This window comes from Gossypium hirsutum, chromosome D07, assembly GCF_007990345.1.
Source record: "Gossypium hirsutum isolate 1008001.06 chromosome D07, Gossypium_hirsutum_v2.1, whole genome shotgun sequence".
NCBI lineage: Eukaryota > Viridiplantae > Streptophyta > Magnoliopsida > Malvales > Malvaceae > Gossypium > Gossypium hirsutum.
This window is the reverse complement of record NC_053443.1, coordinates 21,008,028-21,031,629: the sequence shown is the minus strand read 5'-3', so window position 1 is coordinate 21,031,629 and position 23,602 is coordinate 21,008,028. Positions and strand designations below refer to the sequence as shown.

General features: G+C 33.6%; 3 protein-coding genes and 1 long non-coding RNA gene across 6 annotated transcripts; 2 read left to right on the top strand and 2 right to left on the bottom strand.

The window, feature by feature from the left end:
• Positions 1 to 414: 414 nt before the first annotated feature.
• LOC107954385 (uncharacterized) lies at positions 415 to 1,394 on the bottom strand. Its single transcript, XR_001699532.2, has 2 exons — positions 895 to 1,394; positions 415 to 604 (listed from the first exon to the last, which is right to left on the bottom strand). It is a non-coding gene; the product is annotated as an uncharacterized lncRNA (long non-coding RNA).
• A 2,619-nt stretch (positions 1,395 to 4,013) lies between these two features.
• LOC107954384 (uncharacterized) lies at positions 4,014 to 5,661 on the top strand. 2 transcript variants are annotated; one of them, XM_016889927.2, is made up of 7 exons: positions 4,014 to 4,390; positions 4,483 to 4,582; positions 4,655 to 4,750; positions 4,832 to 4,884; positions 5,020 to 5,068; positions 5,232 to 5,279; positions 5,347 to 5,661. In XM_016889927.2, exons 1-7 carry the CDS (start codon positions 4,179 to 4,181, stop codon positions 5,431 to 5,433), a joined length of 645 nt encoding a protein of 214 aa, XP_016745416.1. In that variant the 5' UTR covers positions 4,014 to 4,178; the 3' UTR covers positions 5,434 to 5,661. The 2 variants fall into 2 exon arrangements, with proteins under 2 accessions (XP_016745416.1, XP_040952599.1); XM_041096665.1 differs by lacking the exon at positions 5,347 to 5,661 and having other exon boundaries at positions 5,020 to 5,139; positions 5,232 to 5,274.
• Positions 5,662 to 5,857: 196 nt separating this feature from the next.
• On the bottom strand, positions 5,858 to 7,941 carry LOC107954383 (probable protein phosphatase 2C 49). Of its 2 annotated transcripts, XM_016889925.2 has the most exons (4): positions 7,487 to 7,939; positions 6,973 to 7,170; positions 6,647 to 6,882; positions 5,858 to 6,550 (listed from the first exon to the last, which is right to left on the bottom strand). In XM_016889925.2, the coding sequence occupies exons 1-4, from the start codon at positions 7,652 to 7,654 to the stop codon at positions 5,980 to 5,982; spliced, it is 1,173 nt and encodes a 390-aa protein (XP_016745414.1). In that variant the 5' UTR covers positions 7,655 to 7,939; the 3' UTR covers positions 5,858 to 5,979. The 2 variants fall into 2 exon arrangements, with proteins under 2 accessions (XP_016745414.1, XP_016745415.1); XM_016889926.2 differs by lacking the exon at positions 6,973 to 7,170 and having other exon boundaries at positions 7,487 to 7,941.
• Positions 7,942 to 13,736: 5,795 nt separating this feature from the next.
• On the top strand, positions 13,737 to 21,755 carry LOC107956088 (nitrogen regulatory protein P-II homolog). Its single transcript, XM_041096831.1, is given in 11 exon segments — positions 13,737 to 13,925; positions 16,612 to 16,681; positions 16,824 to 16,869; positions 17,000 to 17,027; positions 17,166 to 17,223; positions 18,725 to 18,748; positions 18,980 to 19,047; positions 19,159 to 19,267; positions 19,793 to 19,828; positions 19,950 to 19,998; positions 21,667 to 21,755. Coding segments are annotated over 11 exon segments (729 nt in total). The 3' UTR covers positions 21,719 to 21,755.
• The last annotated feature ends 1,847 nt before the right edge of the window (positions 21,756 to 23,602 follow it).

Here is a 23,602-nt window from a genome sequence, read left to right as displayed (position 1 = left end):
TAGTGAGTTGCAGGGATAGATTGTGTCAGTGATTTAATTTTACAAGAGTCGAAAAGCTGGGATACTAGACTCATTAGATCTCTATTCACAGAAGAAGAGGTGGACACCATTATGAGCATCCCATTATCAATGAACACCACTTTGATGATTTGTTACCCATTATCAATGAACACCACTTTGATGATTTGTTAACAATTATGTTCCAACCATGCAAATTTTATACTATAAAAGAATTGCAATAGGACAGTTATGTCTACGATATCAGCTGGAGGTTGAATCAACCACTCATGCTAGTTGTGATTGTTATTTTGCAAAGCAGGTTTGGGGAAAGTTGGGTTTCCAATGGCCTGAAGTGGTGGCCAATGTTGGTTTTCTGGATTGGTTATGTTGGATTTTTGAACATTCAACCACAGATAATAAAGAAATTGCTGCTATTACAGTTTGGGCGCTATGGTATGCGCAAAATAAATATCTCCATAAAAGAATTTTGCAGAGTATAAATGAAGTTGTTACCTTTATTCATAGCTGTGGAAGTGAATATCGGGGGACTGAAATCTGTGTTGAGACACCCTCCTCCTACTGCGGTAGTCCATTGGTCCCCTTACTGCCATTGTGGGTCAAGATTAATGTGAATACGGGTTACTATGGACTAAGAAATAAAGTGAGTTCAGGGTTTATTGTACAAGATGATATAGGGCAAATTTTAGGATCAGGGTATCGTATCTATATCTAGGTTTCTACAATTTGTGTGGCGGAGGCGATAGCAATCCTACATAGTTTATAGTTTGTCCAAGAAATGAGCTTCCGACGAGTCATCCTAGAGAGTGATTCAAAAATTGTAATACTGAAATTACAAACAAATGATGAAGATTATTCAGCTCTTCGACCGATTACCTGGGATGTGAAAGCTCTTTCGAGAAAATTTAAGTTATATCGTTTCAAATTCGTGCTTCGATGATGTAATTCTACCACATATGCAATGGAGGCGCTAGGTCAGAAAGATTCAATTGACCGGTTCTGGGTGGAAGATGCCCCTTCAGAGGTCAGGAAGTTGCAGCAAAAGATTAACGTTGACTTGACCCACTGTGAGTTAGTTTACTCCATTAGGTTCTAGGATTAGGGTTTCATGATTTGGGAAAAGGGTTCCCTCAATCTCCTTCCTTCTCTTAACCCCTTCGGTGTGTTTTGTAGGGAGATTCATCGTTTTGGTCGATTTTTAAGGATATGGTTGGTCGTTTGTTTTCTGTTAATTTTAAGGTTTCAAGCTATGTCGATTTTGGAATTTGGGATTTTCTGAGTTGTTTTTTTTAGTTTTACTTTACTTTTTAGGTTTAGAGTGTGCGCGTGTGTCTTTCCTTTATTTCTCTTTGTATTTTATTTTGTCGTCTGGTCATTATCCCATTAATAAAACAAAAACAATTATTCTGAAAATATATATGTTAAATGTCTATTTTATATATGGTTAAGAAATTTATATTTTTAACAAAAAAAATTGAATTTTCATTAATTTTATTATTAATTATCATTTTCAAAGACCTTTTATCATTTAAGAAAAATATTTTTAAATGTTATTGGCGAGATGAATGTTTTAGATTTGTTTGTTTAATTAATTTAGGGACACGATTTTGAATATAAAATACAGATAAAATGAAGAATTTATTTTTTTTATAATTTAAAATCTATATTTATCAAATAATTTAATTATATTCTGTAATTAATTTTAAATAATATATCAAATAATTTTATAATTTAAATTCATAATTTTTAGTTTATTAAATTAATTAAAAGAGTTAATAGGTATGAAAGAAATTGAAAGGAAGAAAAGTAAATTGGCCAAACACCTAGTTAAAGGGAAGGCATGTAGGAGGAAAGCAATTATAGCTGAATAATTATGCTTAGAGAGGTGGGGAAAGCAGAGCCTACTGCCTAGTAGGAAAGGAACTGTAGCTGAATAATTAGCAGTTAACTGTCTTTTAAAAGTGAGTAGATTAAAAGCTGTGTAAAAATAAGGTTTACTAAAAATGATTTTTGAAAAATGATTTTTGAAAAATGATTTATTTTTTTAGAAAAATTAATATTTTCTGGTGTTTAGATGAATCTGTGTAAAATATTTTCTTTTGTTTGGCAGGTTTTTAAAAAATATTTCATAAAAGTCGTTTTCAATTAAACAAACATACATTTGAGATTTTTTTTTATTTTTTCATTGTTTAATTGAGTTTATTTTATATCTATAATTTTATATTTTACATTATTTTTACATATATTAAAAATATTTTGTTAAATTTAGGTTTATTGCAACGATTATTTTTTAGTTACATGACTACCAACTGAGTATTTTTTTTATTTAAAAATGTGACTTTAACAAAATAGACAAAAAAAAAATTAACAATGTCAGCAGTTGGACTAGATTTTCAAATCTGGAAAGTAAAGGGACTAAATTCTTGAAAATAAAAGTATAGAAACTAAATTGCAAATTTGTGAAGAGTATATAGACTTATGACATAGTTTAACAATTATACTACAAAACATTTATTATTAATATATTTATAATTGTAATAAATATTTAGTATTAAAATATTAGTATTGATATTTTCAATAATATGTGAATAATATTATTTAAAATTATTATTTTTAAAATTTACTATTAAAATAAAATTTAAATATTAAATAATTTATTATATAACTAAATATAAATAATTAAATACGTATGTTTAATAATATTAAAAAATATAATATTTTAAATATTTTTAAAAATAAAAATAAAATTTATTATCAATATAATAATATTAAACTTGATTTAAGTTAATTTTTATATAAAAGTAAAATTATCTATTGAGGAGCTCTTTTCTGGAAAATGACTTACTTTTTTTAAAAGGGTAAGTCATTTTACAAGGAAAAAGGCTTATTTTCAGTTGACCTGTAACTCATTTTTCGTTGACCAAGCTGTTTTCTGTGAAACAAACACAGGAAAATGCAAAAAAACATTTTCCGTAAAATCTTTTACATGTAAACAAACGGACCCTAAAAGATAAAAAAATATACCTAAATTAAAATTAAATGAGTAAAAATAATAGATTAAAAGTTTATAAATATTATATAATTATATGAAATTTTATTAATAAGAAAAGTAATTATAATATATTTTTATGTTAAATTAATGAATTAAAATAAATTTTAAAATTGTTAATTATGAATATAAAATATTTTTATGCAATAGTTATATATATACAAAATTAATAATTATTCAAATATACAGAATTTAAATTTAATGATTATATAAAATATATAATGATATAATATATTAATTTAATAATATAATAACTCAAGCATAGTAAATTAATAAATCAAAATAGAACCAAGTGGATAGCTGGGTGACTATTTTCATAATTCACCCTAATTTTCTTCCTAGTAAAGAAAAAGGAAAACTCGAGTTTTTATGATGAATTGAGTTACAAAGGAACATTTGGCTTCATTCCATTTCCGTAGTTGAATAACTCAATTCTTAGTCTTTTTGTGAAAAAATAAAATGAATTTAAAAAAGAAATGAGTGAATGGAGCGAGGGCAATATAACATCCGATTAACAATGACGATGGGTGACCAAAATGAATGGTATGGTCTAAAATGTAAACAGCTCAAAATGATACTTATGAAAGTTGAGTGAATTTACCCTTTCGTTTAACAAAAGAAATAGTATTAAGCATCCAACTAATATTAAACTTATTATTAATTAAATAAATGTTACCGTATTACTAAATAACAATAAAAAAATTTACATTATTAATTTCATAATAACAATTTTTGGATATGGTATTAACATTAAAAAATAAATTGACCAAATTTCGTAAAATTTAAAATACAAGAATTAAATTATATTAAATTAAAGTAGAGCGTAAAAGAATAATTAGAGCAGTTAAAAAAATATCTAAGCATAATTTGTTTCATCTTGATATTCACGTTTTCCTTCATTTGTGCAAAACTAAAACGCGTGGCAAAGGCCTCAGTGACCACATCCAATCAAACTCGTACTTTGCTACTCATTCCACAAAAATATTTAAAAAATTATATAATTACAAAGAGCAGAAACTTTGGGTGAGTATGGTGTGTAGTCCAGTCGCCTTCAATCTTTCATTTATTTCTGTTGAAAATTTGTTTTCTGCAGCAAAAAAGTCTAGCAGATATGTGTTCGTCTGCAATTTCCTTCATTTCAAGTCCACAATCACTTAGCCTCACCCATGTCTTCCCAACTAAAACAAATCCAATATTCAATTGCAGGGTCCCTCCCTTGAAGCCACCTTCCTTCATCAGAATCCCATATGGTTCCTTTAAGAAGCCCTCCTTTTTCACTTCCTCCAAGCCCTTTTCTCCTCTCATGAAATGGCAGGATTGCACGTCTGTTTCATAATCTTCTTCTCTCTCTCTTTTCTTTTTCCTCATAAACAAGCAAGTATAGGTTGGACTGAATTTTTGTTGACTGAATTCAGGGTAAAAATGGAAATTGATGTTCCTGCCTCGGTGGCTTACCAATTGTACTCAGATCGAGAAGCAATTCCCAATTGGATGCCATTCGTTTCATCTGTGAAGGCAAGTATTGTATGTATATATGGTACAAGGGCAGGATATTTGTGAGCTTGCTTCTTTGTTTTGTGTAACTAGGTATTAGAAGACAAGCCTGATTTGTCACGGTGGTTCGTGAAATATAAAGCATTTGGTCGTAATATTGAATACTCTTGGCTTGCTAAAAATATGGAAGTATGTATCAGTCATCTCTTATCCTTTCAATTTGATAAGTTTTTGTTGCATATTTTGATTCAACTAGTGTTTATGCTGCAGCCCATTCCCAATCAGAAAATTCATTGGAGATCTTTGGAAGGATTTGGTAACAGGCAAGCACAAAAGAACCCTGTAACCCAATTTGTTATCCACTCAATTAGTACAGTTTCTGGGTTTAGTTCTGCTCTGTGGTTTTTTGACATCTAAAGCTTTAAAAATTAACACTAACTGGGCTTTTAACATGGTAGGGGTGCTGTTCGATTCTATCCGAAAGGTCCCTCATCCTGTTTAGTAGATGTGAGGCAGCTCTACACTATATTTTCATCACACTATGAGCATATATAACCTGTTAGATTGATGTTGCTGTTGTAAGACCAATATGATAAAACCATAGACGAGAGCTAATGAGTGTTTTTATTCGAACTGTACTCACTTGCTGCAATCCTTCTTTTCTTTTCAGCTAAGAATTTCATATGAAGTTCCTCAACTTTTGATTCCGGTGGCTTCCGTAAGTAATCTTTTTCATCATTTTGAGGTTAACATGAAGTAATCCGTTATTTTTCTGATATATTCAGGTACTTCAACCTTTCATGGAAAATTTACTGGAACGAGGTATGGACCGATTTGCAAAATTTGCTAAAAGTTCAAGCTCAACAAGATAATCATTTCATAATCGCTGATCCATTGATGTGACAGTTCACCTATATTCAAACCCCAATACCCCACCGTGTGGGTATAGTTCTTCATTCATCTCTTAAAATATCTACCCTGATTTTAAGATTTATCACATTATTATTATTATTTTATTTTTTGCATAAGCTCTGTAATTCCATTAAACCAGATGCAATTTTGTGGGGTTGGAACTAAAGGCATCAAATTTTCATTGATAAGATCTTCAATGTTCATATTCTGCAAAATCCTAATTGATAAATATCTCTATTGACAGTATAACTAACTAGCAATATATATAGAGGACCATCCTGTATGTACATTCCCCTTAAGCCCTGCAAAACTGGTAGCTGCTTTTTATAGACTCTAACTGAAGCAGCCAGAAACAGTACGAATGTACCCTACTAACAAATAGTATCATCTAAAAAGTGTATTTACATTCACCGGAAGACCTCATTTACATGATGTAAAATGTTACCATGTTTTGATTATTGTAATACTAAAAGCTTGTTGGATTTAGTTTTTTTGAGTATTTAAATTCACCGATTGGCATTTCCATCCAACAAACTCCTCAAACTACATAGAGCTTCTGCTGATAGACTACAACATTTCAATCTTCTTTGCCGAGGTGATGGTTGCTCTCGGCTGTCAGGTGCGGAGAAGCATATAACAACCACCGTGAGATTGTCAAATGTGTTGCGACGTAAGGCTTCCATGACAAGGTCTTTAGCACATTGCTCAGGATCGTCATGCCGTCGCAACCCTCTGCAAACTAGGCTTACTGCATGCTCACTTGACATAACATCCCAAATCCCATCACACCCGATGATGAGGAATTCATCATCCTCTGTAAGAACCATCCGTCGGAACTCGGGCTCTGCAATGAGAGGTGATGGCAAACCCTTTGGGGACTTCATGTCCCAATCCCCCAAGGCTCGAGAAACTGACAGAACACCATTAAGATACCCGTCATCAATAAACCCTCCCAGCTCTTCTACTCTCCTCCGTTCTGATGGATATATAGGTCTGTGGTCTTCAGACATATCTATTGCCTCCCCTTTTCGGCAGAGAACTGCTCGGCAATCACCAGCATTGGCCACCATTAGAAGCCTAAAGCACACAGAAATCAGGCATAGATTTAGAAGCTGAAAACAACACTCACTCAAGTAAATATATAGCAATCAATGCTATAAAGCATGAAGTTACCTTCCAAATATCAGAGCAGTAATTGCTGTTGTCCCAGAAGAGCTATTCACCGTACAATCACCCGCAAGAGCTAGGTCTGCAAGAAGAAATGATTTCCGGAGCGAATTCTCAACCCCTTCCAAGAAAACATCATCAACCTCACATGTCTGGGGAAATTTGACATCTTCGAAAAAGAATCGAAGTGCATGTTTCCTGACATACGCAGCTGCCTCAGGACCGCCATGACCATCAAACACCTGCATACAAAATAGAACCAGAAATTAGTTAACAAGTCGTACAACATCATCGAATTAAGACAGTAGCAACATTGGCCGAAAAGTAATTACCCCATAAAACGCACTAGGCTTTGGAAACTTGAAAATGGATCCTAAATGTGATGATAAATTATCTATTCTAATATGTTCATCTTCCATGTATCTTCTGGGTCCGATGTCGGCAAAACTACCTGAACGGATGCTCGGTAAAAATTGCAGAATGGTGGATTCAACACATGGATCCGGGACTTTTTCTACAGATCTCGCATCCTGAAATGGGAAAAAACTCTCATCTGGTAAAAGGTTTAAGCTTTAATCTACCAAGTAGATTTCCTCTTAAATTGAGATTACAGCAACTAATAATACATTTACTAGCACCTAAAGGATTCATTTTTCATTCCCTAGATTCCATTCACCAGAGCTTGTAAATTTAACACCTTTTCAAAACACCCGAAAACATAAAATCTACGAATCCCAAAGCTATGCTATGAACATATTCCATCTAAAACTTTCTAACCGTACTAAAAAAATTTAGTTGGGGAAAAAAGAGAGAGAGAGAGAGAGAGAGAGAGAGAGAGAGAGAAACCTGTTGAGAGAGGGATACATCGGATTCAGCAACACGAACTTGTCCGAACTTCGGCGATCGAATCGCAAGAGTTTCATCGATCTCTTCAATATTACTTCCTTTAACAAAAAACGGAACGTCCGACACCGGCACGCTCTGGTGACAAACAACCTCAGCTTCAGCTACCATCTCCCTACTTTCAGACAATTACCATAAACAAAAAGCAAAAGCGCCACAACAAAATTAAAATGATTCAAACTCAGATTAAAACGATTTGGGTTTTTCTTTTTCCTCCCTACTCGCGGTTGATTTGAATTTTTTTTTGGTTTGGGTCAGCAAAAATATTGATCAAACTTGGTGCTGGTGGGCTTAAACTGAAATAAGTTCGGAAATGGGGATGGACATGTAATTAGCAACGGGTTTAAAAGTTGCTGTTGATTGACGCGTGTAAGCCTTACAGCCTTATAGGCTTATAGCATATTTACAAATTCTACCCAACTAAAAACATAATAAAATCCAAATCATACGCAACATAATAGGAAGCAGCTTTGGCTTGACGGACACGTGAAAAATCTTATAGTTTTTACGTCCACGCGTCACACTGTTTGTTTGTTTATTTTTCCGCAAGCACTTTGCCGAATGCCTTGCTTCGTTGGGTAAAATGACCAATTCATCCTTCACGTACCTTCCACGCTTCCACCGGTTGTCAAATTTGACTTGGAGTAAAATGTAAACAACAAACTTGCTCACCTTGGGAAACTATGGACTCGTCGGTTGTTTATATGACTTTTTGTTGGGTTGTACTGCTCCTCGTTACTTTACATATCATTTAAGCAATTTATTCCTTTGTAACTTTATTAACCCACGGCCTTGTATCTCAATCTACTATCGTACTGCATCATCGAATGAACTGAAGCAATTATACTAGCACATATGGTGTATTATCAGATAAATTAAATCAATCATATTGATATACATCATGCATCATCAGATAACTGAAGTAATTATATTGACACATAAGTATATTATCGGATAAATCGAAGTAAATATATCGATATGTAAGTGTATTATCAAATATACCAAAGTATAAATCTGTACCGTTAACAGAGTAATCAATTTTCAATTTCATCACATAGTTTAATTCACATTCCATCATTCTCAATTCAACACCAATTCACCATTTCATTATATATATTATGACATAATTCAGCTTAATTTCACACCAATTTCCTATATCAGTTAAGTCAAACAACTTTCTATTTTATTCAATTTAATCTCTATCTCTATATTCAATTCAACCATAGCATTTCAACTCAATAACCATTAACAACTCACATCAACATTATATAATGCATAATGTCATGAATATGCAGTAATTAGATTGATTTCAGATCATAGAGATGCAAACTGAAACTCTAAGCTATTTGTCGTCAACTTTCGATTTTCCTTTCCTTCTCAACAATTCCGTGTCAACTTTAGCTAAATAAAATCATAAAACACATAATATTATCAAATTCCATTCAAATCAGGACCAGTCACAAAATCAAGCATATTTTACAATTTAGTCCGTAAACTCGAGACAAACATAACTTCCAATTTAAAGCTTTGGATTGAAATCCAATTAAACAATTACTCACTAAGGACCTCCTATTTCTTATTCCTATTAAAATTTCATATCAACTTTACATTTTATTCAATTTGGTCCCTAATGTACAAAACTAACAACTGAGCTTTACATTTTAGTCATTTTCTTAAACTAAGCTTAATTTCTATCAATTTAACACCTAATTCTTCAAGAAACTATTTCATGTAAATAACTAATGCAATTGTGCAAGTGTACACGTCATTCAAGTAATAAAGTGATAAGTAAGTATCGTCTCCACAAGGATCAGAAATTGGTAAGAAATTGAGTAAGTTATTATAATCCTATTGACTATACTGAAGAGCAGGAAATACTTTCAAGTTGAATAAGATGTTTGTATAATGAATTAATGAAATCAAATGGTAAAAACAAAAATTTGATATGGCAAATAAAATGTTGTGGCAAATTATAGAGAAAAGTAAGAGTATTTATGTTTTTTAATGAATATGGATGGAATTATTCAGGTGAAATGCTCATATCAAAATAATACCATGAAAAAATATTGTCTAATCAACTGCTCAGAGAGTCACTACTATAACCTGTCTCTTTCGATAGCTAGAACTTAAGCTAGAAATCTAAGTTGTTGTATGTCTACAGAACTCTAGATTAATAACTACAATGAACGTTCTTATCTGTACAACTTGCAACATCTATGTCTAGAGTGTTACGAATATTCTATCGAGTATTCACTTGCATCAAACAATTCAAGATCCAGTATATTTAACCTTTTCAAAATTAAAAATACATCTAAAAACACAATACACAATCAACTATGTTTAGGGCTTGCATGCATGTATTTAAAATAAGCATAAATCGAATGAAACAGTGACATAGACAATCTCAAATCATGGGCATTAAAGATGATAAAACATTTACCCAAATAACTCCAACCCAAAAAAGATTTAGTTCATTGGTGGAAAAGTTAACATCAAAATAAAATCATTCATCAACATTCTCAAATAAATTTGAATCACAAAAATCATAAAAATAAAGGCAAAAATGCAGGAATTCTCGTCACACTCCAGCTTTTCTTTGATCTTTAGATTGTACGTAAATCTAGGATACTTGTCTCTCCTCATTCTTCACGTCTGTATTCTGCTCTGTTAAGCTGCTACTCTTTCTTTCTTTAGAATTCTCCACTAATTTTTTTTGAAGAGAAAAACTAATCTCTAAATCATCTCTAAATCCTCTTCTCCAAAAAATCCTCTCCTTCTTTATTTTCTCTTTCCTATTTTATAGGATAAGTCCTCCTCTCTTTGCATACACTTTTCTCCTTCTTTTTCAGGCAGATTTATCTAGTACACGGACAGCTGGTTGAGAGTGACGAGGATTGAGTGTTGCGTCAGCATTATCCTGGAATTGCCATGGCATTTATGTTGGCAATCCATCTAACATTTTACCATGGTAATATTTCACTTCCTGTATTCTCTTCCTCATTTTCTTCATCTTTTCTATACCTATTGCATACAACAACCAATTCTCTTTCTTCCCCTAGGAAAAGTAACAAAAAAATGACATTTAAGGCACAATCCAATTGTTATTATGCAATGTTCTAAAAATAACCTAAAAATGCAAGTATATCTACTTTAGTACATGCATTTAATCAAGTTTAGAGACTCGAAATATAATTTTTTTCAAGAGTTATCAAAAACCAACAATGATTTTTTTAAAAAAACTTTAACAGTTTTACAAATTGGTACATGGTCCAACTAAATCAAGCTCTCTCATGGCCTTAAATCTATAAAAATTACAAGAAAAAGATTTAATTGCACATACCAATTTAATGGTTGAATGGTTGAACCTTAAAAGCTTTCTTCTTTCTTTTACTCTTTGGTTTTCACGGTTTTGAAGAAGATGATAGTATCTTCTCTTTCCTTCTGCTAAATTTACTATTTATACATGATTAACTTATTAGTTAAACTTAATTAACTAAATTTTAACTAAAAAAATCTTAAAATATTTAATATAATTGGCATATAATGATATCGTACATTAACATGTTTTTAGTGATGGTTTATTAACCATTTTGGCCCTTTGAATAATTACAATTTAAGTCTCTAAGTTGTTTTCTAATTAAAAATCTATAGTGATTAAACTATACAATTTAGTCAATAGGCCTTAATTAAACACAATTTCAGCTATATTAACTATCCAAATTTCAATTCATCTAAATATTAACTTTGTAAATATCCTTATTTAATACTTATAGACTCGATTTAGGGAAATAAGGTCTCACAATCGTAATTTCTAACACCACTAACTTTCGGGTCGTTACATCGACATCGTGTGAGGATACCCATCATGAATTTTCATCTACGATTTGGAAGTCTAGTGTGCTCATAAAAAAATTCCAATGTTCTGGCCTTAATTCGTGAAGATATTTGGCAATTGTATCTCTCGAATCAAAAGGCCAAAGCTATGTTCGTGGTTTCTAATGCTTAAGGTGTCCCAACCCTTCTACTATGTCACCCCGCACATATCTCATAGCACATTGATTGCGAAGACAAAAGCGCAATACCCCAAAGGATGAGATATCTCGAGAAATGACTAAGATCAAAAGAATATTAATAAGAGAATAACGCTCATGCCCATTGCGAATATCTTCAAGCCTTGAGTGATAAGTACATTAGAAGGTTGTAAGTCTCTTTTATTCGATGGGAAACCCAAAAGATCCCCCAAACATCAATTCCACTAATATATATTTATTTAGGTCTTGGGATAACTTGCCCACCCCTCTGAAAATAAGTTGTTTTGTTCCCTCTTTCCAGGCCACATAAAAAATGTCCAAGACAATTGTCATCTTCTTTTTCCTGAAAGTAGTACATATGCTGAAATAGTAGCACATCGGGCCATATATTTTTTTGCTCACACAATATAATAATTCTTATGATTACCCATTGGGAACTGCTTGGATGCCACATTATAAGTGTTTAGAAGATCCCAAATGAATGTGTGTAGGGGAAAGTGAAAGCCTACTTCTAATGCGTATAAATGCAAATAAAACCTGGGTCTGCCCCCACCATAATTTGGCCTGAATACAACAGTTAAATGGCGTGTCCCACTTGGAGCACTAAAACCATATTTAGGATGATTTTGAAGGAGATTCTTACATATCAATACCCTCCACATTTGTTGCTTTATAGTAGTACTTTCGTACTCACTATTAACAATTGTTTCATCCGTTACTCTTTTATCTTTTGGGTTTCTTCTCTTCAAGCTTAAACTCGTCGTGATTGGCCTATTTTTTGTGGCGAAGGACTTGCCCTTTGATGATTGATCCCTCATAGCGTTCTTTCTTCTTGTATATCTAGATCTTTGAGTCCTAGCCATAGTTAATCCTTGCAAAAATAATACCAGAGAAGACAAATGTTTATAAAAATTCTAGCAGTAAATACAAGAAAGCCCTTAACTCTAAAAACTAAAGAAAAGCTTGCAACGATTGAAGAAAAAACAAGGAAAAGCCTGGAAAATCAAAGAAATAAAAAATGGTTTCAGAAATGACTAATACTCGAATTTATAGATATTTTCAAAGGACCCCACAAATGCACTGTTTTGGATTTGAAGACCATAACAAATGGTATCTGGTCGTATGTGTCATGTCAGATACTTTTCATTATTGCCACTACTCCGAGAAGTAGTTGAATTATATATTGTATTTATGGCTAGTCTTCTAGAAGGATTACAACAACTTTTCGTTTTCCAAGGGGAAACATTTTTTCTTCCCTTAAGTATTATGCAAAGGAATGTCTCATGGAATACTACTTTGTAACCTATCATTCGACTTGGGGAGGCTATTATACACATGTTAGCAAGACAAATGACATTGACTTTTTCTCTAACTTTACTTGAGAAGGCAACTCTGCCTAGTCACTTGCATTGACTGGAGACATACCAACCTTTTGTACCTAGGACCACCCGCTCGATAGATTCTCCCAGCAAATCCCCCAACTCTTATATGATGGAGCAAACACCCATTTTTTAGGTGTGAACATGCCTTTAAGGTAATGGGGACCCAGTTAAGCATAACAAGCTCATACTGATCGAATGCATAATAGAATGGGCCGCACAGTGCATGTCTTTTACGTATTGCACGATGGTAGCCTCCTTCATAACAACTTGCCACATCATGCTAATGGACAAGAGGACCTCTCCTATAAATATCCTCCCAACGATGAAGAAGAGATCAACCCTCAACTTCTCAAAGTTACTTTGCACAAATATCCTCTTTCCTGACAATAAACATGTCCTCTTGTTTCTTTCTAGCTCTCTGCCTGTCTAGGTGAATTGGTCTCCACAGCACCACCCCTACTCCTCCCCATCTCCTCTCTTGTTATATCTTGTATCAACACCCTTAATTATTATTAATTAATTAATTAACAATATTTTTATTTAAATTTAATTATAAAAAATATAAATATAATTTTTTAATATTAAAATAATAATAAATTTAAACTTTTAAATTATGTCAGATTTAAGAACCAAAAAGAAAATTTCTAACAGTAACTAGACCAAATTATCGTTAATTTGATTCCTGGGCATTCAAACCTTGATCTAGAATGCTCGCTAGCCAATATAGTCTTAGATGATGTCATTTGGAACCTTGATTTGTTTCAACTTTGGTTGCCAGAGATGGTCATTCGTAATATTATCGGGATACCCCACCCACACCCATCAGCAGGAGTTGATAGGATCATCTGGGGAGGTACGACAACAGGTTCATTTTCTGTTAAAAGCGCCTATAGGAAAATCCGAGAGAATTCTTGGAAGTCGAAGGAGGAAGTGTGGAAGATCCCATGGAAGTTTCAAGGACCACAAAGGGTTAGATTTTTTATTTGGCTTGTTCTCAAACAGAGATTGCTCACTAACGTGGAAAGAGTTCGGGGGATTAGCCATAGTTCAACGTGTGGGGTCTATGGGCATATCATCGAAGATCTGTTGCATACTATTTGAGATTGTCCTTTAGCAAGAGAAATCTGGAACCTTTTAATTCTTATTGACCGACTTGTTAGTTTTTATTATGGTAATTTGTAGGATTGGATCACTTAAAATTTGCAGAATAAACATGATCTTAGCTTTAGGGAGGTTGATTGGCAATGTTTATTTGGGATCCTCATCTGGCGTATAAGGAAAAATCGTAATTTATTTATTTTTCAGGGTGCGTCTTGGAGCAATAATAACACTATTAAAGCCTCATATAGTTGGGCCAAACACTTTATATGTCAGATAGGAGGCATATAAGTTAGTTTCGGCGTCCTTGTTCATGCTTTAACTTGTCTTGGAATGGGGTTTACTTGAATACTGATAGTTCTATTAAACCCAAGGTTGGCTTTGCTATAGCAGGGGAAATTTTATGTGACCGAAGTGGGCAATGGATCTTGGGTTTCAATAGATTCTTGGGGAGCTGTTCAGTGTTCGAGGATACAAAGAGGTGCAGATTTAGACTGATAGTATTGAAGTGACTAATGCTATACAGAAGAGTCAAATAGTTTGGCTAAACTCGGCCTTGACTAGAAGGATTCTTCAGCTACTTCCACGGATCCAACATTGAAGCATTTGCCTTATCCCTTGAGAAGAGAACCGGGAAGCTGACAGACTGGCCAAGTTGGCTCACATAAATAATTAAGGATTGCAAGTATTTGAAATCTCCTTACTAGGGTTTGAATTATGTAATTTAGTCTTTTCTTTATTTTCTTCTTTTATCAAAAAAAAATTAAATTCTATTATATCATTCCATTTGAAACCTTAAAATATGCTAATATGATAAGTCACGATTATGTTAATTAGCAATATGTGCGGCTCCAATTGCAAGTCTATTTAACCAAAAAAATATATTGATTATACAATATAGTTATATTGTTGGGTTAGTGGCTTCAAAATGCTACCCAACTCCTTTCAACTTCATTTCTAAAATTATCCGCAAAGAGAAAGACACTAATGTTTTTTCAAATAATTTTTTAGATTTGGTTTTGTGAAATTAAAATAATTTAATTAAAAAAATGAATAATTCTTTGACAAAATATATGAAGTGTGTGTTTTTTATTTTTATCCTTAGCATCAATTTGAAAGGTACACAACATCCACCTTTACGTTCAAGACAACCTACATCGTTTGTCTTGCTTTAACTAAAATATTAATCACTACTCCTAAACAGTTGATTAATCATTTATATTTTCATCATTCAACCATTAATTATAGTTAATGGTATAATAAAATACTAACGTGACGCATTATATATTATTTCAAACGAAAAATTTAGATCAAATTTCATAATTAATCTTTATTTTTTTAGCAATTAAATTCTTTTTATATTATTTTATTAATTCTAATTCAAACTATTTTTGGAAAAAATTTAAACTCGATCAATAGAATACAGCTTAAAATTCAAATGATAGTTTCATGGTTATACATGTAGTCTACCAATTTTGAGAAGTATCAATCCCAAGGTGCTCCATACACATGCTTGACTACATTAAGTCCTCATTAAACTCTTCAAATTTAAGCTCTTTATCCAAAATGTTATCTCCTCAATTTTTTGGAAGAAGACCTTGTATATTGATGAATGCTAGATTATAAGCTATATGAATTTATGATAACATCCACTTTATTGTGCTTAAAATGAGTCAAAAGATAAATTCTTTAAGAGAAGACATTGTATATTGATGAATGCTAGATTAGAAACCATATAAATTTATGATAACATCCACTTTATCGTGCTCAAAATGAATCAAAAGATAAAATGAAAGCAATTTATATCTACACCTAGGCATGGTGAATTTGAACTAAAGCTCATTCGGGAGTAATATTTTTTTTTTGTTTTGACACTGTTAAGATTTTAATAATAAAAAATATAACAAACCGATAACATTAGTGATTGTATTGTAATTAAAATTTAATGGGCAAGATATAATTTAAATCATACATAAATAACTAAATTTGTAGCAATTGATAATCAAACATAAAAGTTATTCGATTGCAGCTGATTGAGTTTTAACTCAATTGACATCGGCATTGTTGCTAGTGCAAAAGGACGTGAATTCGAGTGCGTTTAAATGCATTATCCTCCCATTTAAGGTTTGGAAAAAAATTATAAATAATTTTAAACCTTGTTTAAAAAAAATAGTTATTCAATTGCATATGCATAAACAATAGTGAAGGCTCTCAAAAGTCAAAACAGAAGAAAAAGGATATGGGACAGAGAGTCAGATACCATAACATTCCTTTTATGGGCTTCATTTTCTTAACATATGTTGGCAACCCATGTATGTGAGATGCACTCAAGTCAATTTCAATTTTCAACAATCGAAAAGAAAAAAGGCCTTGTTTTACTGACAGCCTACTTGCAGTGCCCCCAAAGTCACCTTTTCATCTCCTCCTCCCATTAAACATGGCTGCTGTAGCAACATCAAACCCCCTTTCTCCCCTTCTTTTCCCTTTCCATGGTAAAGACCATCCTCCCATTTCTAGTTCTATTGTTCCCAGGTTTTGAGATTCCCATTTATCTAAGCTTAAAGTCACCCTCAAACGCTCAACAAATGCTTCAATTCTTCCTGTAATCAGAGCCCAAAACTCTCTTGGTATGGATGGATAACTTAGCGAACAGAAACATAGCTTTACCAGTTTTCATTTTCCTGCATTTTTTCTTCATTGAAGTATAGAGAAATGGGTTCCTTTAAAATTTACTGGGTTTTCTTTTTTAAATGTTTTCATTGCTTGTAAATTACACCACCGACGCAGAATTTTATAAAGTTGAAGTTATTCTAAGGTGTTCACTATATTCTTCTTCCCTTTTTCCCCTAATAATTGAGAGTGGATGGCATAGTTGGTCTGTTAGTTATATAGCACATCTAATTTCATTTGGGTTTCTTGTTGTGCTAAATAATTGAACGCAATAGACCATGGTGAATTCAGCAGGTTTCTTCGGTAAAAGCCACTTTTACAGCGTAATTTTGATTTTCTTTTTACCGTATTTGGAGTTGATATAGTACTGAAATGTTAGGCAATGTGACAATGTGTGTGGCAAATGTTACTTAAAAATTGCGCCTATGGTATGCTTTCTAGTATTGCAGTGATTTTGAGCATTACGTTCTTAAAATGTGTTCAAGTTTAACCTTAAATCGTAAACCTTGTAATGATAGTGAGGCATTATTGTGGTTAGGGGTGAACAAAACTCGATTCGACTCGAAAAAATTGAAAAAAAATTCGAATTTCGAGTTAAACGAATCGAGTTATTCGAATCAACTCGAATTTTTTTTTCAAATTTCGAGTTCGAATCAAGTTGAGTTTTCGAATTCAAATAACTCGAATAATTCGAATAATTCGAATATCAAACTATAATATTTTACATTTTTACCCCAAACTCCCAAACCTTTTTACTTTTACCTTAAAACTTTTACTCCCCTCCCCTCCAACCCCCAATCTACCCAAAATTCATTTCCCACCAAAATTTTACTTTCCCATTTATTTTTTCTCAAAATTTTACTCCCAAAAACCCTCAAAACCTTTTATTTTCTCCCAAAATTTTTACTCCCTCCTACTTTTCCCCTAAAACTTTTATTACCTTCTCATCTCACTTCCCATCTACCCCAAACCCTCCCCCTATTTACTTTTTCTCAAATTTTTATTCCTCAAAACTTTTTATTTTCCCCCTAAACTTTACTTTGTACTCTCAAATAAAAAATCAAAATTATCCAAAAAAATCACTAAACATAAATAGTAATAATTTTATTTATATCTACTATTTATATTATTAAATTAAATTTCACATATTATATTATTTATATTATTGAATTGTTTAGTATATTGAATATTTATATTAAAATTGAATTATTAATTATTCCATAAAATATTCGTGTTAAAATTTTATATTGGTATCAATTTCACATTTTATTTTTAAAATAACTTTTATTAAAAAAAATCATATTTTTTTACATTTAATATATTTTTTAATTCCAAAATATATAGTGACAAGAATCTGAATATAATTGAAACAACTAAGCAAGCAAAGAAGCTAACCAATATATAAAAAATTAATAAATAAATTATGAGGTGATGAAAGTTAATAAAAATTTTGATTAAGGCGGACAAATTTTATTACGATGGGTGACAGTGGTTACAAGGACCCAAAATTATTTTTTAAAATTTAACTCGAACAAATATTCGACTCGATTTGATTCGAATTTCATCTCACTCAACTCGATTCGAGAAAACTTCAAATAAAGTTAGGATGATAAAATGAGATTCGGAAACTCGATTAACTCAAAAATTTTCAATTCGATTCGATCGAATACTCACCCCTAATTGTGGTACTCTTTTGAGCCTATGTAATGCATCTGCAAAAAAGATGGGCTTTATTAATGGCAAGAGGATAGTTTATAGGACAGGGCTTGGACCTTGGAATAATTTTTCTATATAATAGCTTAAGATGAATGGGGAGGGGAAAAGGCCACAGGGGAAAATTGCCATTTAGGCCCTCTAAGTAAAGGTAAAATTTCACTTTGGCCTCCTAAAATTATAAAAATTTGATTTAATCTTTTAAAAATTATAAAGATATAGACTATAAAAAATTAAAATTTCATTTGGCCCCCCTAAACAATTGCTCTGGTTTCGCCCCTGTCAAGGAGGTTCAACAGAGAGACATGATGGTAAGCTCTTGTTATATACAAGGGGCTGAAAGTTATACCTTTTCCTTATTTGTTTTGATTTTCCCTTTATCAAATTCATGATATATATGTGTTAATGATGATCTTGGTGGAATTCAACAATTTTTTAGTTAATGTACCTTAGTCAAACTTCTCTATTCTTTCTTGGGCAGGCTTAAGTTAGCCGATATTCCTTTTGTTGACTAAATTTTCTTCGTGTTTATTGTTCTATAGGCTCTGAATTTTCTGAAAACAAGCTTGTCGCTAAAGTCAAGATAGAGATTGTGGTGAGCAAGGACCAGGTATGTACATACATAATCTAAAGAGTCATTTCTCCTATATATGAATGATTTGGTAGTATGTTTATATTTATTTCTAACCATGTACATTTCTAAATGACCATCCTGCCAAAGGTGGAAGCATCATTATGAAAATTTAGTCTAAATGACCATCCTGCTATAGTAATAGACAAGATAATTGAGGAAGCAAGGATGAATGAGATTGGTGATGGCAAGATTTTATGTAAGAGATCAAACTCTCTACTCTCCATATCTAATAGTGAAGTCCTTTAATTTCCTTTTAGCTGAAATTTATGGCTCTGAACTATCAGGTTAAGTACAAAGCTTGCTTACAGAAAAACTTTAGTCTAGTTTTGTTCTTTCGTGAATGGAAAATGGTTTGGTCACTGAACATGTGATGCAGTGTTTGGTGTGATGGGAATAAGGATTGAATTCTATATGTTTGTGCTGGCATTTGGAAAAATTGGAATATTGATTAAATTCTGCATGTCTAAGTCTAAATGTCATAACAACTGGCAGCTGCATCATGATTACTACCATTTGTTGAACTGTTTATACTTGACCTCACTGACTATAACATTCCGAAATTGTATTGGGGTCTCTTATTCTTATTCTTGTGTCCAACCATTAATATATGAATGAATGAAATTGTTAGCAAAAGGCTATAATTGATCTGATTTTCATGCGTGTAAAGAATTTAACCTGTTGCTGTTGATTAATACTAATATTTTAATTGTCGGTTCTACAGTGATACCTATCACGGATGTTATAAGAGTTCGCACAGGTAAATTCTAATTACTATTTAAGATAATAGTAGCTCAATCATTTCTTTGCTTTAACAACTACCATACCAAGGATGGGTGCTTGTTTATGCAAGCCTTAATAACTGTAGACACAATTTTCAGGCGAGCGTGGAGAGAAAGTTGAGAGGATGACCGGAGGACGTGCTGATATGTCTGCCATGAAGAAATGCAGAGTTTAATGTGTAAGTTTCTATTTTGAAAATCTGATTTCTAACTTGATTTTACAGAAGGCTCATCTAGAGTATTTATAGACTCTAACTTCTCTTAACAGACTAGCTAACAACCCAGCTATACTGTAACTGCACTCTAACAGATTTATTATCTTAACATGCATCCATCTCTTTCTCCGAACAAACCCGAAGAAAATTCCAAAACCTAGTGAAGGACCCAGCTGATAGTGGTTTAGTTAATATATCAACAACTTGATCAGACGCAGGAACTTCACCAACCATAATTGATTCATCAGCAACCTTTTCACGAACAAAGAACAAATCTAACTCCACGTGCTTGAACTTGGAATGTAACACAGGATTGGCAGCAATAGCAACGACACTGGAACTATCACACCAGATATTAGGCGGAGCAGTAGACTTAACGTGCAACTCCTGAAGTAAGGAAAGTAACCACATGACATCACTAGTTACAGCAGCAAGACTTCGATATTCAGCCTCTGCCGTAGATCGAGACACGACCTGCTGTTTCTTAGACGACCACGAAACGAGATTTGACCCAAAAAATACACAATATCTTGAAGTTGATCGTCGATCATCGAAATCCAACCCCCAATTAGCATCAGAAAACCCAACCAAAGATAATAAACCAGACCGACGAAACGTAATCCCAAAATCAAGAGTTCCAGCCAAATACCGCAATATCCTCTTAAGTGCACCCATATGAACTGTGGTAGGATTATGCATGAACTGGCAAACCCTGTTTACCGCATACGCAATATCAGGCCTAGTAATAACCACATACTGTAACGCACCAGCCAAACTCCTATACTTCGTCGGATCTGGCAAAAGATCCCCATCATCCTTAGAAACGTGCGACGAACTAATCATAGGTGTATGAACACTTTTAGCATTAGACAAGCCACTTCGTTTTAACATATCGTGAATGTACTTTTTTTGACATAAATGAAGACTCCCAGTAGAGGACCTAGTAACCTCAAGACCCAGAAAATAATGCAGACTTCCCATATCTTTGAGCGAGAATTCATCATTCAGCAGCTTCACAAACCAGTCAATAGAAGATGACAAACTACCCGTTATGATTATGTCATCAACATACACAAGAACATATAGTATGGAGTCAGAACAAACCCGAACAAACAACGAAGCACCGGATTTGGAACTAGCAAACCCAACTGCCAGAAGAAAAGTCTTTAACTTCTCAAACCATGCGCGAGGAGCCTGACGTAGACCATATAGAGCCTTTTTTAAACGACAGACCAAAGGTTTTCCATCAACTCCAAGCTGTACATATCCCGGAGGTTGTTGCATAAACACTTCTCTATCAATATCACCATTTAAAAAAGTATTGTTAACATCCACCTGATGAAGCGACCACCCTTTAGTGACCACAATTGATAAGATAACCCTAATAGTCGCAGGCTTGACAATTGGACTAAATGTTTCTTGAAAATCACATTCCGGAACCTGAGAACAACCTTTCGCAACCAAACGTGCTTTGCATCGTTCAACCGTACCGTCTGGATTTTTCTTGACTTTGAATAACCATTTGCAGCTAATAACTTTGCGACCTGACGACATAGAAACAAGTTCCCAGGTACTATTCTAAATGAGTGCATCATACTCAGCTTGAGCAGCAGTCTGCCACTCAGGGCTAGCAAATGCTTCTTCAATCGTTGAAGGTTCACTAACTTCAACCGCAAGAACTTTAGGTTTGAAAATCCAATCCTTTGATCGAGTAGTCATGGGATGAACATTCGTATCAGGCACAGAAATCTCTGGTCCTATAGGAACAGATGGAATTGAAACAACTGGTGTGGGAGACTGATCATCAGAATACGAATTAGTACTTTCGGAACTAACAACAACTTCATTTTGAGGACCCAAAGCTTCATTAAAAACCGGGACACTAGGAGAAGTAGTACTCGTTGGATTAGCATTAACTTCATTCGGAGGAACCGAAGACCCACTCAAAACACCCGGGCATGCAGAACCAATAACTATGTTCCTATGAGCAGACACATTAGTCTTAACTACCGAAAAATATGTAGGTGCGTATTTACCTCCTAAGTAGAGCATGATAAAGACGCCGGAAAAAGAAACCGCGATTCATCAAACTCTACATGACGAGATACAATGATTCGACCATCAGGTAAGAGACATTGATACCTTTGTGACAAGAGCTGTATCCCAAAAATGTACACGGTTGAGATCGAAAATCTAACTTGTGACATTGAAACGACTTCAAATATGGATAGCAACAACAGCCAAATACCCGCAAATGCTCATAGGTAGGATCACACCCACACAAAGCTCTATACGGAGTCTTACCATCCAGTACTGGTGTGGGAAGACGATTTATCAAATGAACCGCACATGTAAATACATATGCCCAAAATTCCATCGAAAGCCCTGCTTGAGCTAAAAGAGTAAGTCCCATTTCCACAATATGTCTATGTTTACGTTCCGCAACACCATTTTGTTCAGAAGTATGAGGACAGGTAATGCGATGAATAATGCCTTGATTAGCTAACACCGAGGCAATCGCTTTATACTCCCCGCCCCAGTCACTCTGAAATTGTTTGATAGACTTGTCGAATTGATTCTGCACGAGTTTCTGAAACTGAACGAAACACTTCACAACCTGTGACTTTTTTCGAATTAAATACACCCAAGTGAATCGAGAACACATATCGATAAATGAGACATAATACCAATTTGACCCAGAAGCAACGGAGGTAGGGCCGCACAAATCCGAAACAATCAAAGAAAAAGGATCAGTATATTCAGTAGTGGAAACCGGAAACGGCAATTTATGAAAAATTCCCTTTTTACAAGCAGTACAGACATCGCTTATATCAACTTTATTTAATTTGAACTGACAATTATCAAGAACATTCTTAACAATCTTCGAAGACGGATGGCCAAGACGCTTATGCCACAGTAAACAAAACTCACTATCAGCAGTTTGAGTTGAAAGGTCAACCTGAGCAGTGGATGGATGAAGCAAAACAAGAACAGTAGTATCTGATATGGAGAATTGATAGAGCCCATTATGTATATGGCCCGTCAGTAAAATCTCCTGTGTCATGCTATCCTTAATCACACAATAATTTGAGTGAAACTCAAAGAAAACACCATTATTAGTTGCAAATTGTGATACTGACAATAAATTCTTTCGAATAGCCGGCATACACAGTACATTAGATAATCGAAGTACCCTAGACTTTGTAGCCAAAACACCCTGACCAACAGATGAAATCATAGCAGGCGAACCATCACCCATTAAAAGGGAAGACGTACCTGAATATGGAACATCATCATGTAGTGCCGAAGGATCTTGACACACGTGATTGCTGGCACCCGAATCAGGATACCAAGATGATGAGCCAACCGGCCTCGGAATCGGAGAGTCAAACTCATCTCCACTAATGCCACGTGGTGTAGAATTTATATGCGAGCTAGAGATCGACGGATCAGAGTAATCAGAAGCATGTAAACTACCCAATCGAGGAAGTCCAAAACATGGATTTGATGCCGAGAAAACACGAGCTCGTGGCTTAG

Coding starts and splice junctions, on each gene's coding strand:
- LOC107954384 (XM_016889927.2), top strand. CDS start 4,179: ATGTGTTCGTCTGCAATTTCCTTCATTTCAAGTCCACAATCACTTAGC. Junction 5,069..5,231: donor CCTCATCCTGTTTAGTAGAT/GTGAGGCAGCTC, acceptor TTTTCTTTTCAG/CTAAGAATTTCATATGAAGT. Junction 5,280..5,346: donor TTTTGATTCCGGTGGCTTCC/GTAAGTAATCTT, acceptor TGATATATTCAG/GTACTTCAACCTTTCATGGA.
- LOC107954383 (XM_016889925.2), bottom strand. CDS start 7,654: ATGGTAGCTGAAGCTGAGGTTGTTTGTCACCAGAGCGTGCCGGTGTCG. Junction 6,883..6,972: donor AGCCTAGTGCGTTTTATGGG/GTAATTACTTTT, acceptor TTTTGTATGCAG/GTGTTTGATGGTCATGGCGG. Junction 6,551..6,646: donor ACTGCTCTGATATTTGGAAG/GTAACTTCATGC, acceptor TGTGTGCTTTAG/GCTTCTAATGGTGGCCAATG.